The sequence below is a fragment of the Antechinus flavipes genome, chromosome 5, assembly GCF_016432865.1.
Source record: "Antechinus flavipes isolate AdamAnt ecotype Samford, QLD, Australia chromosome 5, AdamAnt_v2, whole genome shotgun sequence".
Taxonomy (NCBI): Eukaryota; Metazoa; Chordata; class Mammalia; order Dasyuromorphia; family Dasyuridae; genus Antechinus; species Antechinus flavipes.
Genome location: NC_067402.1, coordinates 53,393,831 through 53,412,304, shown reverse-complemented (window position 1 = coordinate 53,412,304; position 18,474 = coordinate 53,393,831). Strand labels below are relative to the sequence as shown.

Here is an 18,474-nt window from a genome sequence, read left to right as displayed (position 1 = left end):
CAGACGAAACCCCTCCATAGCTTATATGAACTTAGTTGTTTGCATATTGTTTGCCTGATTAGAATGTAAGGTCCTTGAGGACAGGAACCATATTTTTGTATGTCCAGTGCTTTGCATAGTGCCCGGCACTTAGTGTGCTTAATAAATGCTTGTTGACTTTTATTTCGAGAAATAGCCTTACTTATTTGTAATACCTGTTTCCCTATTTTTTAATGCTGTTGTTAAACTCCATTTAAAAAGTGTTCTTAAAAGAACAAATTTAGGGAGTTTGGAGGGAAGAATCCATCTATTACCCACATGAAGTGACTCAGACTATTGCCACCTTGGCCATCTGCCATGAGAATCACTGAAAATTGACCAGTGGTTAGAATAACTAAAAATAATCCTTGGAACATCAGCAGTTCTAAGACCAGGAATAAGGCAAAGGATAGTTTTTAAATGAATAGATGATACTTATTTGTAATTAGCATTAACTTTTATAGAAGTAATGTGCTGAAATTCTTTTAAAACTTGTTCTCTTAAAGTTATATATTTCTTGCTTATTTGCATTATTTATGAAGAAAGTATTTTCTAAATGAAAGTAAATTTATATCCATTTAGTAATCTCAGATTCTCAGTTATTGGAATGAGGCTTTAGTGCAGTTTGAATTTCATCATCTAATGCTTTTCCTCAAAATAGACCTTGGTAACTTATGAATGTGTTATTTACCAAAAATTAATATGTAGGTCATTTACTTAACATTCAGAACACTTTTTTGTTGTTATAGAGAAGAAAAAAACATACAGCTAGTCATTTGCCTTGTAGATTAGGTCACAAAGTCTATTTAACTCAATATAGTAGAAATAATATATGCTACACTAAAAAAGTAAAAAGAACAATTTGTTGTAACAATGAGTTAGTAAGCATTTATTTTTATTTTATTACATAGCTACTGTTCCAGGGACAGTAGATGCTAGGTACTTGGAATATAAATATAAAAAATAAAATGCCTGCTGTCAAAGATTTATAGCTTATTACTATTAGGAGCTAGTTCTTTCCTTCTTCATGCCCTCTTCCTTCCTCCCTCCCCCCGCCCCCCATTAAATTAGAAACAGGTGCTCTTCCTTTGAAAAGAAAAATCTCTGAGACCAATGCTTTAATTAGAGGAAGAGAAAAAGAGTTAAAAATGTATAAAGAAATTCTAAGTGGAATTTCTGAGTATTTTCCTTTTTTTGTATTAATATTATGTATTAATTTCAATTCAAAACTTCTGGTTTCTTTTCCCTTAATTCCGGTTTATCAGTAACATTCCTCTTATGCTTAGTCATGTTTAAGCTCATTATTTAACTTCCAGAATAGATTAAGCTTGAGAAAAAGGAGAGAGATTTTTCCTAAAAGAACCAGGTAAGAGAGATGGAAGAGTGAATAAGATGATTAAAGGGAATATATAAAAAAGGACTTTTTTTTTCGAGGAGAAATTAACTATGATATGAGTGGTGAAAGAAGAAAATTTGGACAAATAGTGGGCAATGATAAAATAAAAACAATCCAGTGAATGTTTTGCCCTAGATGACAATCTTTTAATAGTCTTTGTCACTTGATTTTCTTAAATACAATTTGCTTGAGGGTAAAGAAAGGAAATAGAATATGGGAAAAATTGTACCAGAAGTTTAGATCTTTCTATACTTGACCAAAAGGTGGTGCCATTGTTCCAAGACAATTTAGTAGTTGGCTAGAGTGAGTTGATGGATGAGATGAGGGTCAAAGAGAATAGGAGACTGTGCAACTGGTTAGTATGTAGGTAAGATGTTTATTATCCATTGTTTATTTGTATAAAGAACATCTTTTCCAATAAGGCATTAAATTCATGTCTTTTCAAAATTTCTATGAATTAATAACTTTAAACTAAAAATGTAGTTTTCCACAAAAATGCTATTGATTCTTTATAATTCTGCAGATCCAGAATGAGGACAGTGTGGTACTTTTTCTGGTGGCGTGGACTGTGACAGAAATTACTCGATATTCCTTCTACACATTCAATCTTCTGAACCACTTGCCATACTTCATTAAATGGGCCAGGTGGAAATGTCTTGCAGTTTTGTGCATGTTTATTTCATGAATGCTGAGCTAACATCAAAGAACAGATTTTGAGTTTTGGCCACATGTCAGGATACTGTCATTTTGGATTTTGGAAATGTTACAATTTGCATTCTAAAAACTGCACAACTTAATTTAATACTGTAAATTATTTTAACATTTCAACTAAATTTAGTCATGCTATACATTTATCTGTTCTGCATTGTGACTTTTCCTGTCACAGTTTCAATATATTATGAATTGGCATAAAAAATTAAATGGAAGTTTTGGGGGAATTTTATGGAAGCTATAGATGATAGGCCAGCAGATGATGCTGAAAAAGTTTAGAAACTCAGAAATGTATAAAATATAGCATAACATAATATCAGCCCAAAATTTTACAATAATGTACCATAAACACCCATAAAAAAGGAAAAAAATTCAGACTTCTTTTCTGGTATGAAAGGAAGACCAAAAAATTTTATATGAATTTTCTAGATTACAGGAGCATTTCTCATTCCCCATAATCTTCCTAAAGCTAAATTCTTTTACTTTTTTAATGTATCATAAATTTGCTATGTAAAACAAAGGATAAATAAGCTACATGTTTTATTGCACTTTTGAGATTGAATCATATCTAGAAAAGATTTGTCCATTATTATTTACTCATTATTTAAGAATAATTGAGTCAAATAGCTCAGAGGGGTTTTTACTTTATACATTTCTGGTTCTTATATTATTTCCAAAATAAAATAACATGTTTATGATCTTTTCTTATGTTTAACACTCTCATGATATTCCTAAACTTGGAATCATTCTTTGATTGAATTGGGCATATACAGAGCCAAATGTACTCTGAGATTATCCTTTTAAATAATTAAATATTTGAAATATACTGACATTTAAACAATCAATTAGCCTATAGATTAAGATTAGGAATAAATTCATCTGAACATGTTTATTAAATGCCTACTGTGTGTGCAATGGAAACAATACAACTAGTTGAATTATAGGGAAAAAATTAGATATTCACAGTTTGAATGTAAATATACTTCTAAAGTTTTATACCTTGATCCCAAAATTTTAGTACAAAGGTATTATTTCACTTGAACACTTCACTACCAAATACTTTTAACATTCATTTGCAACTATTGAGTCTTTCAAATGATCAATCTGCTTGTTTACAGTGGGGTGTTTTTTAAAAATGCAATTAGGTGTCATTAGTAGTTATCCTATTTTCAAAATTATCATCATTCATGAATATCATTTATATAATCAACTCTTTTTCAAATTTGTTAAACTATTTTACCTTCATTTACCTATTTGTTCATAAAAATTTTCCATTTCAATCTACCTTAAAGAACAAATCATCTGGGTAGGTTAAGGAATGTTCATTGTACATTTCTTTTAGGTCCTTACACTAGTTTTCATTGTTTTGCCAAAGTGCTTTTTAATAAGTAATTAATTGCTTCTGCATGTCTTGACTAAGTTTCTGAAAATGTTTTCCAAACAGTGCTGTTATTTAATTTTCGTTTTAAAAATTGCATGTTGGATGTGATACTTTAAGAAAGCATTTTGCCTTGTTTGCCTTGATATTAAATGATATGTTTTGGGTTTACACTCTTTCAAACTGCATGTGTTCATTTCATCTAATTCATGTTATTTGGGTCTGTTTGTTTAATCAAGCCTGAAAATATCACAGAAGATGTTACATTCATTGATTGTTGGTGGGCATTAAGATTTGCATTCATTTCTAAATACATCTGTCATTCTTATAAATAAATTGAAGTTATATTTAAATTTATATCTATTCAAAATATTGAACCTTGCTATTAACAATACTTTGCTTTGAAATCTCTTAAGTTCATAAATATTTCCTATGCATAAAACATAAAGACAGCTATGATATTATATTCACATAACTTAATTTTGTCTATTAGTTACTGTTATGAATAAGTAGTAAATAGAGTAAATGTTTGCATAATGAATCACATTTTCCCTCTGGCTTCCATTTTATTTTCAAATATGTGTTTCCTCTAAAAAAAATGTTGGATCTCAATACATAATAGTAATCATACTTAAGAATTCTCACACTGTCAAGAAACATTATGCCTTTTTCAGTGCAAGTCTAAATGGTGAGCAATTAATTTTCCTGTTGAGGCCCTGTAAGAAGTTTATCAAATGTAGTCATTCTACACATTCCTTTAAAAATGCATATTTAAAAATAAATCACAAAGTTTATTCTCATTTTATTTGGAATGCTTACCGACTCTAAGAACTGTAGGGTGGTATTGGGTGGCTCAATGGATAGAATCCAGCATTAGGTATTTTCTAGCTGTGTGACCCTGGGCAATCAATTAATCTCTGATTGCCTAACAGAATGGATTCACTAGATCCATTGGAGAAGAAAATGGCAAAGCACTCCAGTATCCTTGCCAAAAAAAAAACCCCACCAAATGGAGTAGCATCTAAATCAACTGAACAACAACTAAGGGAAGGGAACTTTATTCTACTGAAGTTCAGTGATATATAAAAATCATCTTTGTATATAAGTACAAGTAAAAATAATTATATATGTGTATATTAATATTATCCAATGTAAAGGTCTGAAACTCTGAGTAGGTGCACTTGGACAACCAAGCACTTAAGGCTAATTACTTATTGGACAATACTCTATTAGCATAAGACCAAGAATATAGACCAAGAACTTTTGCTTATCCTGACTCTGGCTGATTCTAAGGCATCCAGAGTGCTAACACGGTCCTAACAATCCTGCATATAGATTCTTTCCAAAAAGTTCTCATTTTAGGGATACCCCAATAGACATATATTTCCATTCTACATTATAGCATTTTAAAGAAAAATGAGACTTTTAAGACAAAAATGGAAAAGTCATCTATGAAAATATTTTTTGTAGACTTATGAGCTTAAATTCAGAGGAATGAAGGAGGAGATAGACATCAAGGCCAAAATCTTCCATCCAATCTTGGCCTCTCTCCCCATAATCCTATTCTGATCAATTTGCTTTAATGTACTCTTCCGTACAGCCTTACCACTTGCCCCTCTCCTGCTGAATACTAATTCTACATTTTTTGAATTCCTAAAATATACTTTTTTTATGTATCTTTGACCTGAGTGTACTTTTGCTCAAGTAATCCTACTAATTGATCTATATTCCTTCTTTCATGTGCTTTCAAAGTGTCTACCTAATTCTCAATTTGTACCTGACCTTCAGATATTTTCTGAGCTTCCAGATTCATTCCATTTAGACTTTCCATTTTTTTAATAATTTTTTTCTCTCTAATTTTTTTGACTTTGCCAGTCAGCCAGCTATGCTAATTGTGAAGAGGAGGAGTGTTTTCATTTTTAACACTTTCTTTTTTTAGGAACAATTTTACTTGGGTTCCAGATAAAATGGTTTTTTTTAAGTCAGAAACTTACCAGAAGTTAGGAAATCCTTTAAACTTTTACCTTTTCAACTTTCCTTAATTAATATCTAATTTTGGTCATTATTTTCCTTTCTAAAACTGAATCTAAAAAGAGATGGATTTATTTGTTCTCTCTTCTGCCAGGATGCTAAACTTAATTGTGTTCCTATCATAGCAAATAGAGGTTGAATCATGGAAAAATGATTTTTATTCCAGCTTATGGCCTTTAAAGATATTCCTGCTAAAGTAAGAGATCATTTAAAAAATTTTTCCCAGGCTTTGGGAGAAAGAGAGAGACACCTAATAGACATCAGGAAGAAAATAGCACTTTTTCCTTACCCTAGTTTAAGCAGTCACATTGGCTGTGTCATTATTGTATTATTTCTGGAAGTACCACATAGATTCATTTTCTGGTTTCAATTTAATAATTTTCATTGCTATCCCTTTGAGTGATAAAATCCATTTTTGCAAAAAACAAGTCAGCAAATAAGTGCGTAAGTAACAAAAGTTTATTTTTTGAAATTCTCTATTTAAATAAAATTTTTTTTTATAACTTTAGAGATTTCAAGGTTTATATATGGGCAGCTAGATGGCACAGTGGATAAAGTTCCAAGCATGAGTCAGTAACACATATCTTCTTGAATTCAAATCCGGCCTCAGACACTTTCTACCTGGGCAAACCATTGAGTCTTATTTATGTCTCAGTTTCCTTATCTGTAAAATGAGCTAGAGAAGGAAAAGTCAAATCACACCAGTATCTTTGGCAAGAAAACCTCAAATGGGCTCACAAAGATTCAAATATGACTGAAAAATTACTCCACAACATCCTATGTACCTCACTATCACTGCTACTATGTAAGATTTTAAAGTATGTATTAACTTATTATTATACAATTATTAATTAATTAGCATCAAGTTCAAAGACTAAATTGCATGTAGAAACTCTGACTGGTATCTATGCCTTTGTGGTAACAGTGGGGATAGTGTTTGTTTTTTAAATCATTTGGATAATGTAAATGAAGAAGAATCAATTATACACTAATAGCACTAATTATGCTAAAACCAAAGGAAAAAGTACTGGATAGATTTGGAATCTGATCAAATCCTTCTCTTTCTCTGCTCTTCACATACTTGTTTATAATGTGAGAAAGTCTAAATTGCTTAATTCTGTCTTAAGTTTCCTCATTTAAAAAATAGTGATAGAAATGTTTGAATTACCTAGTTTACAAAGCTGTTATTAGAAAAGAGCCCAAATCCAAAAGCACTATGTAAATTTGAAGTGTTATTATCCTTTTAAAAGACCTAGAAATCTGTTCTAAGATATATTTGTAATAAGATGGTAGAGGGAGAGATATTTTAAGTAGTTCCACATCTACAAGAAATCACAGAAATTAGATTTAAGTTATTTGTTAGAAAATAATTCTCTGGTCTTTTTTCTCCTGCAGATACAATTTTTTTATCATCTTGTATCCTGTTGGAGTTGTTGGTGAACTTCTTACTATTTATGCAGCTTTACCCTATGTAAAGAAGACAGGAATGTTTTCGCTAAGACTTCCTAACAAGTACAATGTTTCCTTTGACTATTATTATTTTCTTCTTATAACTATGGCCTCCTACATACCATGTAAGTATGTATTCACTTCTACTTTCATTTAGGATTGGGGATTCTTTTTTATAGTAGTTTAATTTTTGGCAGTTATAATAATCTGGTTCAGTAGGGGAAGGGATAAAGTAGATACAACTAAACATATATATATATATTTAAAAACCTCTCTTCTTTCTTTTTTTACTGTGAATATGGCATGTTTGTACCTTGGTTTTTATATGTTGTCTCCCTCATTAAACTATGAGCTCCTCCAGGGCAGAACCTGGTTTGTTTAGTTTTGTTTTTTGTGGGTTTTTTGGTCTTTATTTGTACTCCTAGCACTTAGCACAGTGACCAGCACATATTGTTTTTCCATTTGGTATTTTCTTGCCAAAATTACTGAAATGAGTTGCCATTTTCTTCTCCAGAATTAATTTACAGATAAGGAAACTGAGGCAAACAGGGTTAAGTGACTTGACCAGGGTCACACAACTAATGTGTATCTGAGGCTGGATTTGAACTCAGGAAGAGAGATCTTGATTCCAAGCACAGTGTTCTATTTACTGCACCACCTAGCTGCCCCTGCCTGACATGTACAGGCACTTAATAAATGTTTATTGAATGACTGAATCAAGTAGCTTTAATTTATGATTTCTTAAAATATAGCTCTGGAAAAACAGACTTTGAAAAAGCTCATTGTAATTCAAATCAAGCTCCTTGGCTCTGCCTTTAAAACCATATCACTCTGCCTTTCATTGATTAGCCAATCATAGATTCCAGCCCAAGTTCCATTTGATCTTTGGGATTCTGATGGCTCCAAGTGGAGATCAATAGGAATTGTTTCTGTTCTGCTCAGAAACTCTGAAGGTCTTCCACTCCCAGACTGCTGCTTTGGGGATGACAAATTAGGCCATCTTTTCTCTCAATTCTTACCTATCCTTTAATCACCAAATGGGCATTACCTCAGACCAACTGAGAGCCATTTTGTCTGAAAAAGGCCTTAGCTCAGGGTCTCTCACTGCATCCTGGGCCATCACCAATGGTCTTAGCACTGGATTCAGGAGGCTGGAGGAGATGGAGTGACCTTTCAAAGCTCTGCTTCATTTACATGCAATTCACTGGTGAGTCAGGACATCATCCTCACAATGTCATCCACTCTGAGAACTAAGAAGGAACAATAACATTTACTGATTGACTTGACCACTGGATTTTCACTAATCACTAATTCTAGGTTTTGTGATGCTGAGCAGAGACATTTGCTGTTAAAACTATTCTATAAAGCAGTGAATGTGCATTTGGGAAACACAGAGAGCAAGCGGGAAAAGGCAGGATTGAACTAGGTCCCTCTGAATTCAACTTTTCCCCTTTTCTCTTTTCCTCATTCAAGGTGTCTCTCTTCCCCTACTCTGTCTCTCTCTGTCTCTCATTGTTTATTGCCTTATTCTCTCTGCCTGTCTCTGACTCTATCTGTTTCTGTCTGTTTCTCAGTCTTTGTCTCTCTGTCTCTTCCCCTATACTCTTCTTGTGTTTCTGTTTCCCTCTCTCTGTCTCTCTGTTTTTCCCTCCCTCTCTCCTTCGTTCAATCCTCCCTTTCTCTCTTTTTCCCTCTATCATTTTGAATATGAAATTACGTGTAAAACAATTTTAACATTCATTTTTTTAAATTTTACATTTCCAAAATCTCTCCCTCTCCTTTCCCTTCCCCCCCTCCAATGAAAAGACAAGTAATGTGATATACTCCATACGAGTGTCATCATATAAAACATATATCCATGTTAGTTGTGCTGTAAAAGAAAACATACACAAAAAAAGAAAAAGAAAAAAAAGTATTCCCTTTCCCCCCTTCTCTGTTTCTCTGTCTCTGTCTCTCTGTTTGTCTTTCTCTGTCTGTCTGTCTGTCTGTCTGTCTCTCCCTCCCCCCCTCACTCCCTCCCTCTCTGTTTCTCTCTCTCTCTCTCTCTCTCTCTCTTTGTTTGTCTCACTCTGTGGGTCTTTCCCTCTCTTTCTCTCTGTCTCTTTTTCTCTTTCCATTCTTTGTCTCTTTCTATCTTTTTCTGTCTCTGTCTCTCCATTTTTCTGTTTCATATATTATGTGTGTATGAAAATAATATGTCTGAAATGAGGTTTCTTTGAAAGGAGAAACTGTGTATACAAATTATGCTCCAAAAAAAAAAAATTCGCAGGCTTTTTTTTCCAGGTATGGAGGGGAAATGGAGGCAATATTTGGATCAAATATTTCATTCATTATATTTAATTTTGGATGGTGGATTCTTTTTTGTTTGTTTGGGGTTTGTTTTTTAACCTTCTCTTGCATTCTTAGTGTCCTGATCCCAGGATCTGTGGTTTGCGACCCTATATGGGGTCATGTAACTGAATGTGGGGTTCGTGAAATTATGATTTATATATCATCATATAATATATGATCAAATATAATATCATCATATAAATATATCATGTTTAGTTTGGATATCTAATTTGGATAATCTAATTTAATTGGTTGGATATGCCTATACAAGTGGTTATGTAAAAATTTCTTGAGCAAAAAAGGATCATGAGTGGAAAAAGTTTAAGAATCTTTGTCCTAAACCATGAAGACAATTGAAATTGTTTTATATTTGGGTTTATATATATTCACTACATACAAATAAAATATATTTTATATTTATATTTTATATAATTATAAATAATGTTTAAAATTTCTGTTTTGGAGAGGTTTGAGAGGTAGTGGAGATTGGAGAAAATGTCCAGTCTGCCATCTTGTTGCTTATGTGACCCAGAAAAGTCCCCCATATTTATTGTATTTAATTAGACATGATTTTTCTCATTGACTTAAATATCAGGTAAACCTTCTTTGTTTCTTCCCCTTTTAAAAACACCTTGATAAACATGCTGTGGAAGCTTTTATTATCAAGATATTATTAATAAAAATGTTCAACACCACAGGACTAAGCATAGATCCTTGGGACATTCCACTAGAGACTCTTTTCTAATTAACATGGAATCTTTCATAATTAGAATTTGGGTATAACTACTTCCATTCCAAATCAATGTACTATCAAATAACCTACATCTCCCCATTTTTTCCTCAAGAAGAACCTGAGAAGCTTTGTCATCTTTTCTTTAAATTTACTTTAAAAATAGTTTGTTAGGCAAATGATGTCTTACACTCTTCTGATCAACTCTGGTGATATAGAGAATTGGCCCTATGGAGAACTGAGATAATGAGATTGGCTCCATTGAGAAGATGAAGTTAGTCGTGCATAGTCTATTCTTGATGAAGCCATTCTATATTTTTATGATCACTGTTACCTTTTTAGTTGTTCATTAATATCCCTTTAATAATTAATTTTAGAATTTATCCAGGAACTAAATTCAAGCTTTTTGGCTTATAATTTTCAGTTTCCATTATTTCTTCTTTAAAAAAAATTTCAAGACACTAACTTGACCTGACTCGCACAGCTAGTCTGAGGAAAGATTTCAATTCGCATCTTTCCTACTCCAAAATCAATAGCCAATCCACTATAAAATCTACCTTTTTCATCAGAAGATGGAAATGTACCATAAGTCTATTTTGAATTCCAAAATATTAAAAACTTTTCAGATAACAAAGGTTATTCAAATCTGAATTGTGTGCTTAGAAAGGGTCCTCCTTATTTTCTATAACCATACCCTGGCACTGTTGAGTTATATCAAAATGGGAAAGAACAGACATGAAGGTGAAATTATTCAAGATCTTTTTTCTCCATCAACAACATAGCAGAACTTGTTGATACCCTTTAATGGATTTACCTCAGGGGCTGCCAGGCAAACATCCCAACTCAAAAAAGGTGCCAAATCTTTTCCTGGCACTTCCAATGAGGCAAGAAAAGAAAATCCATAAGAAGATTACATGTTAATGCAGAGAGAGAAGTAGGGACTTTTTCCAACATTTTACATAGTTTATGAAATATTTTTATTTTTTTCTAAAAGAAGGCAACTTTGGAACTCTGGAAAGTCTTAAGTTTTTTCATGACTATGGTACCTCTTATAGAAGATCTTCCATATATATGTATATGTATAGGTATACATATGTATATATAGTTAAATGAGAATCAACTTAATTAGGGTAATACTACATTTTAGTATGAAGTAGTACTTGGAGTACTTATTTTTTATTTTTTTCATTTAATAGTATTTTTTCTAATTATATGTAAAGAGTCATTTTTGTAAGATTTTGAATTCCAAATTTTTTCCCTTTCCTCCTTCTCTCCCTCTTCCTCAAAACTGAAAGCAATCTGATACAGGCAATACATGTGCAATCATATTAAATATATTTCTATATTATTCATATTGTAAAAGAAGAATCAGAACAAAAGACAAAAACCACGAGAAAGGCAAAACAAAAAACAAATTTTAAAAAGTGAAAATCATATGCTTTGATCTGCATTCAGACTCCACAATTCTTTCTCTAGATGTGGATTTTCTTTTCTTTTCTTTTCTTTTCTTTTCTTTTTTTCTTTTTTTCTTTTTTTTGGTGTTCCTTATAGCTTTTTTTTAAAATAACTTTTTATTGACATAACCCATGCCAAGGTAATTTTTCACAGCATTATCCCTTGCACTCACTTCTGTTCCGATTTTTCCCCTCCCTCTCTCCACCCCCTCCCCCAGATGGCAAGCAGTCCTTTACATGTTAAATAGTTTACAGTATATCCTAGATACAATATATGTGTGCAGAACCCAACAGTTCTCTTGTTGCACAGGGAGAATTGGATTCAAAAGGTATAAATAACCTGAGAAGAAAAACAAAAATGCAAGCAGTTTATATTCATTTCCCAGTGTTCTTTCTTTGGGTGTAGCTGCTTCTGTCCATTCTTGATCAATTGAAACTGAATTAGCTCTCTTTGTCAAAGAGATCCACTTCCATCAGAATACATCCTCAAACAGTATCATTGTTGAGGTATATAATAATCTCTTGGTTCTGCTCATTTCAATTAGCATCAGTTCATGTAAGTCTCTCCAGTCCTCTCTATTCATCCTACTGGTCATTCCTTACAGAACAATAATATTAGATGTGGATTTTCTTAGATCATTGTATTACTGAGAAGAGCTGTCTCTCATAGTTGATCATCACATAATGTTGCTGTTACTGTACAGTGTTCTCCTGGGTTCTACTTATTTCATTCAGCATCAGTTCATGTAAGCCTTTCCAAGTTTTTCTGAAAGCAGATTACCTACCCATAATTTCTTATAGCACACTAATATTCCATTATATTCATACACCACAACTTGTTCAACCATTCCCCAATTAATAGGCAGTTCCTCAATTTCCAATTCTTTGCCACTACAAAAAGGGCTGCTACAAACATTTTTGTACGTGTGGGTCTTTTTCCCTTTTTTATGATCTCTTTAGGACACACACCTAGTAGATACTCTTTTAGCATCAAATGTTGATGGACCATATATATTAAGATTTCTACATAGAAGTCTGTATATTATATATAACATAAGAACCTGCCAATCTTTTCTGTACTCAAAGAACTTGAAATTTTTAGTTCCTCTTAAGTTAATATTTTCAAGGTGGTACATTGAGTACTGAATATAGAAACAGAGAATCTGAGTTCAAATCTCAGCTCTGACACTTATCTGTCCCATTTTGGACAAATTGCCTAAATCTCCTCATCTATAAAATAATCAAGCACATTAACATTCACTTTTATTCTGATATATACAGATATTTATGTTTATATAATGCATATGTGTACTTGTATATATGTATATATGTGTATATCTATTTCTACATGTATATTCTTTGTATTTCTTTTTCTAGTACCAGGCACAGTATCTGACATAAAATAGGTGTTTAACATATCCAGCTTTGTCTATCTCAATTTCATCATCTATAAAATGGGAATAATAATAGCAGCTCATCTTCCAGGGTTGTTATTAAGTTAAGATAACATAATATTATAAAGTGTTTTGCAAAACTTAAAATGTTATAATTAGTGCCAGTTATTATGATACATTAAGTATAAATATATATCTGTATGCATATTCTGTGTGCATATGAGATATATACATAAGTATGTAGATGTAGATGTTCATTTGCTCTCAATTTTTGTTCTTTTCAATAGGTTGCTGTTTACATAATTATAGTATGATTAACTTGAAGCATTATCAGATTTTTACTTGTTTTCTTTCTTTTCAATCAAGTGTTCCCACAATTGTATTTTCACATGTTGCGGCAAAGGAGAAAGGTGCTTCATGGAGAGGTGATTGTGGAAAAAGATGATTGAGTATCCCTATGAGGAAGGTGCTTTTTCAGAATGAGAAATTCACAAAAACTCTTTGATCCTCATCATCATACAAGTTTAATAACAAGAATAAACAACATCTTGAAATAACCTGGATTGTATTATTTCCTAAATGTTAACTTGAAATTTCACGTTTATCATTTTTTTTACCTCAAATTATGCCATGTTATTTTAGAGGCAATAAGTTCTATGCAAATATCAACCATAAAATGTTAAATGGATTTTTATTATTAAATACCTAATAGGTATCAGAAGTCATTAGGAGTTAATTAGATATGCATCAAATAGAAATGTTACTTTAAAAAAAAGTCTTCAGTAATCTTAGTAATGTGTTTGCCTTGAAAAATGTTTTAGTCTTTTAAAATCAATGTTAATAAATTAGTTTAGTGACTTAATATTATAGAAGTGGGAATGAGTGCCATTCAAATGACATTTGTCAAGTAAAGTAAATCCAAGATCATAATTTCTTTAACGATGTATTGATATTTCTCTAACTCAATTTGTCCAGCTATGAAATAAAGTATATGATCTGTGATGGCACAGGAGGGACATAGACTGTTTTCTGCAGTAGAACTTTTTTTGTGGGTCTGGGGAGCTTCTGGATGAAGATTATCAATTACCATTATTAATGAATATTTGCAACTACTTTGACACTTTTAGTCTTAGAGAAATACCTGGGTACTGAGAAATTAATTGAAAAATCCAGGTCTTCCTGGCTGTGAGAAAGATTCTGTCCTATAAAATTATAAAGTTAACAAAAATGACAAGTGGTCATTGAATTGCTTATAGTGAAGAGTTTAACATAAGGACAGGGAAAGGCATTTGTGTACTTTAGGCAAGGTTTGACACTTTGGTCTACCTGAATTTGAAAATAGCACCCACTGGATATTTCTGTCCACTGGAGGCTTTAGGCATTGGCTTTAATTCATATGACTTGGAAGGATCATGAAATAAATGCTTACCTGCAGATCTCTGCGATTGAAAAGTATGTGGGTTTAAAATACAATATTAATAAGTGCTTCCCCTTTTCACCACTCATCTTGCCTTTCCTGGCAGCTGCCTACCCTGTACATATCCCTAATTCTGGCTTTAGGGGAATGCAATCATAATAATGTGTCTAAGCTGTTGGTATCAGTTTGTGAAAAAAATAATTGTTTGTTTGGATACCCACCCTTACCCCCAAAGTAAGCTTTGTGTTTTTTACTTGTTCAATAGTTTTTTCTCCAATTTCTCAGGAGTTAAAGGAGTTAGGGGAAAAAAGTAAAAATAAGTACATATTTCCATGATAAAACCTTGTTATAATTCTATTTTCAGTGTCTGTCCCACAGTACAAATTTTAAGGAAAAAATGCATTTTATAACAAGGTCCTTTGCATATAAAGGTTCATGACTGAATCCTTTTTTAAAAAAGAGCTTTCTGGGGCAGCTAGGTGGCACAGTGAATAGAGTACCAGTCCTGAAATCAGGAGGACGTGGGTTCAAATCTGGTCTCAGAACTTAACGCTTATCTTATCACTTAACTCTGATCCTGGGAAAGTTGCTTAATCCCAATTGCCTCAGCAAAAAACAACTAACTAACTAAATAAAAAAGATCTTTCTCATTTTATCCCAAATTCTTCTCTATATCAATAGCTGTAATTTATATATGTTAGTTAATTTTTTAAAATTTATTTTAATTTTTAAGCTAATTCTCCTAAGGTTTTGGTTGATGTGGATCCCTTCTCATAATGGGCAACTGTTTGACCTACTTTAGAGAGATTATCATGACTGGGGTGGGGGAAATCCTAGAATCATGGATTAAAGATTGGCTTTCAGCATATTATATTGTTTACATTTACAGTCAATAGATGTAATCTTATTTTCCAGAATTATTTGTTTCATTTTATAGCACGTCTTTCATAATCCTTCAATGTAGTAGAGATGTTGGTATTTCAGAAGCTTTTTTTTTTCCCAATTATTCTCTTTTAAAAGAACTTGGTGATCAAAGGTGCTATCATTTTACTTATTAAACTGTCTTTTAATGTTTTATACAGATGACTGTCCCAATGTGTGATGTTATTGGGTTACTTGTTTACAAGATACCTTAGATGTATGCATATATATATATATATGTATATGTGTGTGTGTGTATATACATATATACACACACACACATATACATATATATACGTACCATATACATAAAGATTTTCAGTCATTTTTTTTTCATCCTGAGAAAATCTACATTGTACATAATAGACATTTGCAGTTTCATATGCAACCTTTTTATGTATATGGAAGTACTTATTTTATTTGATGTTTAAGGTCAAATCGTAAGGGAAAAAACTCCATAGTTCAATCCAGTAAACATTTATTGAGCACCAGTGTGCTAGACACTATGTTTGGCACTAGAATACAAATTAGAAAAAGAAAGGCAGTTCCTGCCCTCAAGGAGCTTATAATTTAGTAGGGGAAGACAACACACAAAAGAAAACCGAAAAGAAAGTAGGGGGAGTGGAGAAGCCAGAGGGAGTGAGAAGATGTTGAGTATCCAAAAACTGAATCAAACAGTATGATGATGAAATTTCATTCTAGAGGGCCTTGATGTTCCATGGACCAAACTCTAAAAGAACTTTTTAGGAAAAAATTTTCCCCACAAAAGAATCTAGAATAAAAAAAAATGGAAAATACATTTTATGTGTATTTTATCTTAAAACAAGAAAAGCATTTAAATCACAACCTTAAGATTAATTTCCAATAATTCAAATTGCAGTTCTCTGAAATGTTTAGTCAGCTGTCATTGAAAAAAGAAGCTATGATTGATATCAAGATTTTTTTAAACCAAAAAATATTTTGTCATATCCATTAGCATAATGACCACATACTTAAGTTTTAGAGAATCATTCTATTTTCCCTAGTTCCTGTATTTTAAATTTTTAGCTCTATTCTTCTGTATTATAGATTTGAGTCCTACTCTTTTCCTTATCACCAGCCCTGGGACATTGGTTAGTATTTTTCCTTTCTGAGTTCTAGAAGACCCTCGCGAAAGTAGTATAGTTTTTAGTATGAAAACTCATGATCTCCCACTATTGTGTTTCTCCCATTAATATCAATTGATATACTTATTCACCCAGTCTTAGTTTGGTTTTAAAAATAAGTATTTACTCAGTTGTATGGCAAAAACAATTGCTATTAAATATTCCTCCAAACTGGGACAAACTCTCCATATGTATGCAATACGTCCAGTAAAAAAGCATGCTCAAAAATAAAGCCTATGATGTGGCAAAAGAGGGTAACGTAGCCCCTGAAGTCTTTTTCTTCCTTTATAAGGGCTTTGTCAAGTTCTCCTTAGGTATGGTGCAGCATTGCCTGTTAGAACACTGAAGCCACTTTTCTCTCAGAAATTAATTTATCGTTAGTGTTTAATGCATATAGTGCCACAGTGGTAGAGCACTTAGAAGCAATGAAAAGTCCTAAATCTTCTGACATTTTGAAGTTCACACAGTCATCCTCTGGTCAAGAAGTAGGAAAGAGGAGACAAAACTTCTCTTCCCTGGATGATTCCCTCTCAGGGTCTTGGCTGGACTGCCTTATTGGCCAGGTAAGAAAATGTCATTTTCCTTCAGATTTGCCATTTTTTACAAGACCCATAGAATGTAACCAAGTCTCTTTAGCCAATCTAGATACCCATGTCCATGCCATTTCATTTCAATGACTTTCATTCTGATAAAATGATCAGAGACTTTTTGCATCTATTTTAACTCTGACTGATTAAAACATTGAAGAGGTGCTCATCTAGATAGATACTGGTGTCAGGGGGGTATTTGGGTGTTCAAGAAGGACTGGCTTCTCTAGTTTGCTGAGCCTTTCTCAGGACTGCTCATCTACTTTTTCTGTGTACTTGTTATTCAAATATCACCCGTTGCCCCAAGAAACTGTAGCATGTACAATGGCCCAATAAACTGTTGGCAGATGGGCCAACCTAGGGTAACCAACAGACCTCAAATCTATTGGTGAGTTTAGGCAATATCTACTCCAAGCACACGAAGACTTTCCTCAGTGGAATGGGTTGTTGGGAATTTGTTCCAACAGCCACCCAGGAAGCAGAAGCAGGCACTGGTGGAACACTTAGAATTTGGTGAGATATGAAAGGTGCCAAGGTAATCCACTACATCCAGACCGTTGGCAGTTTATCTTGATTTTTGTCTTGACATTGGAATTTGATGACTCTGGAGGAGAGAGTGATGCTGAAGACTGTCTAATTCTGCTTTATTTAAATCCCATTCACGTGAAGATATCACCCTGCAAATTCACTGATCCTCTGAAAACAAAGGACAAACAACAGGTCACAGCTTCTTGTGAGTTCAATTTGGGTGGGGATGATTGATCCATCCATTGATCCACTCAGCCCTCTATGGAAGAGCACCTAGAACAACTTAATTTTAAAGCACACAATATTTGGAACAATTTGGCAATGGACTTCCCTTTTCCTTCTCTTGGTTTTCTCCCTGAATGACATGCAGCAGTTCTTTCGGTAGGCACATCAGAAGCTGAATACAATGTCCTCAAATAGAACTTGTGCTCAGTTCCACAAAGCCTGGCATGCAGAGATACCTAGCGCTGAACTACTTTAAATTGCATTTGATTACATTCTAATGATCCATACATATATATTTATTATGTGTAGTCTTTGGTGCAGCATATTTCATAGGATTTTTTGGACTGTAATGCTTTGTAAATCCTAAAGAGCTAGACAACTGTGAGCTATTACATAAATAGCCTGATGTTATTGTCTCAAATGATATGCAAAAGAATTCTTTTTTTTTTTTCATTTCATGTGATCCAAGTTGGTATTCACATAGTGATTTCTCAGCAGTATGCATTTTTTCCCCTAAATGCCCTAGAAGCATAATTATATATACATATATATGTATATATGTGTGAGTATATATATATAAGATTTTGAGCAACATCCCACACAAATGTTTTCCATACTGACATCTGCCCTTGTCCATTATATGGCAGTTTGGGATTTAAAGGCTTACATAATGTATAAAACAGCAGACTTTTATGATGACAGATTTAACTCACATAAAGGAATGTCCAGAGAATAAAATGAGATGTCTGGATATTGGGA

The 18,474-nt window shown here is 32.8% G+C and overlaps 1 protein-coding gene across 1 annotated transcript in view; it reads left to right on the top strand.

Moving 5' to 3' along the window:
* Window positions 1-15,392, top strand: part of HACD1 (3-hydroxyacyl-CoA dehydratase 1) — a 33,232-nt gene extending 17,840 nt beyond the window's left edge. The window contains exons 5-7 of the mRNA XM_052001369.1: window positions 1,938-2,059; window positions 6,930-7,108; window positions 13,259-15,392. Of these exons, the coding sequence (XP_051857329.1) occupies window positions 1,938-2,059; window positions 6,930-7,108; window positions 13,259-13,341 (384 nt within the window). The 3' untranslated portion in view covers window positions 13,342-15,392. The remainder of the gene's footprint in view (window positions 1-1,937; window positions 2,060-6,929; window positions 7,109-13,258) is intronic.
* Window positions 15,393-18,474: the final 3,082 nt, after the last annotated feature.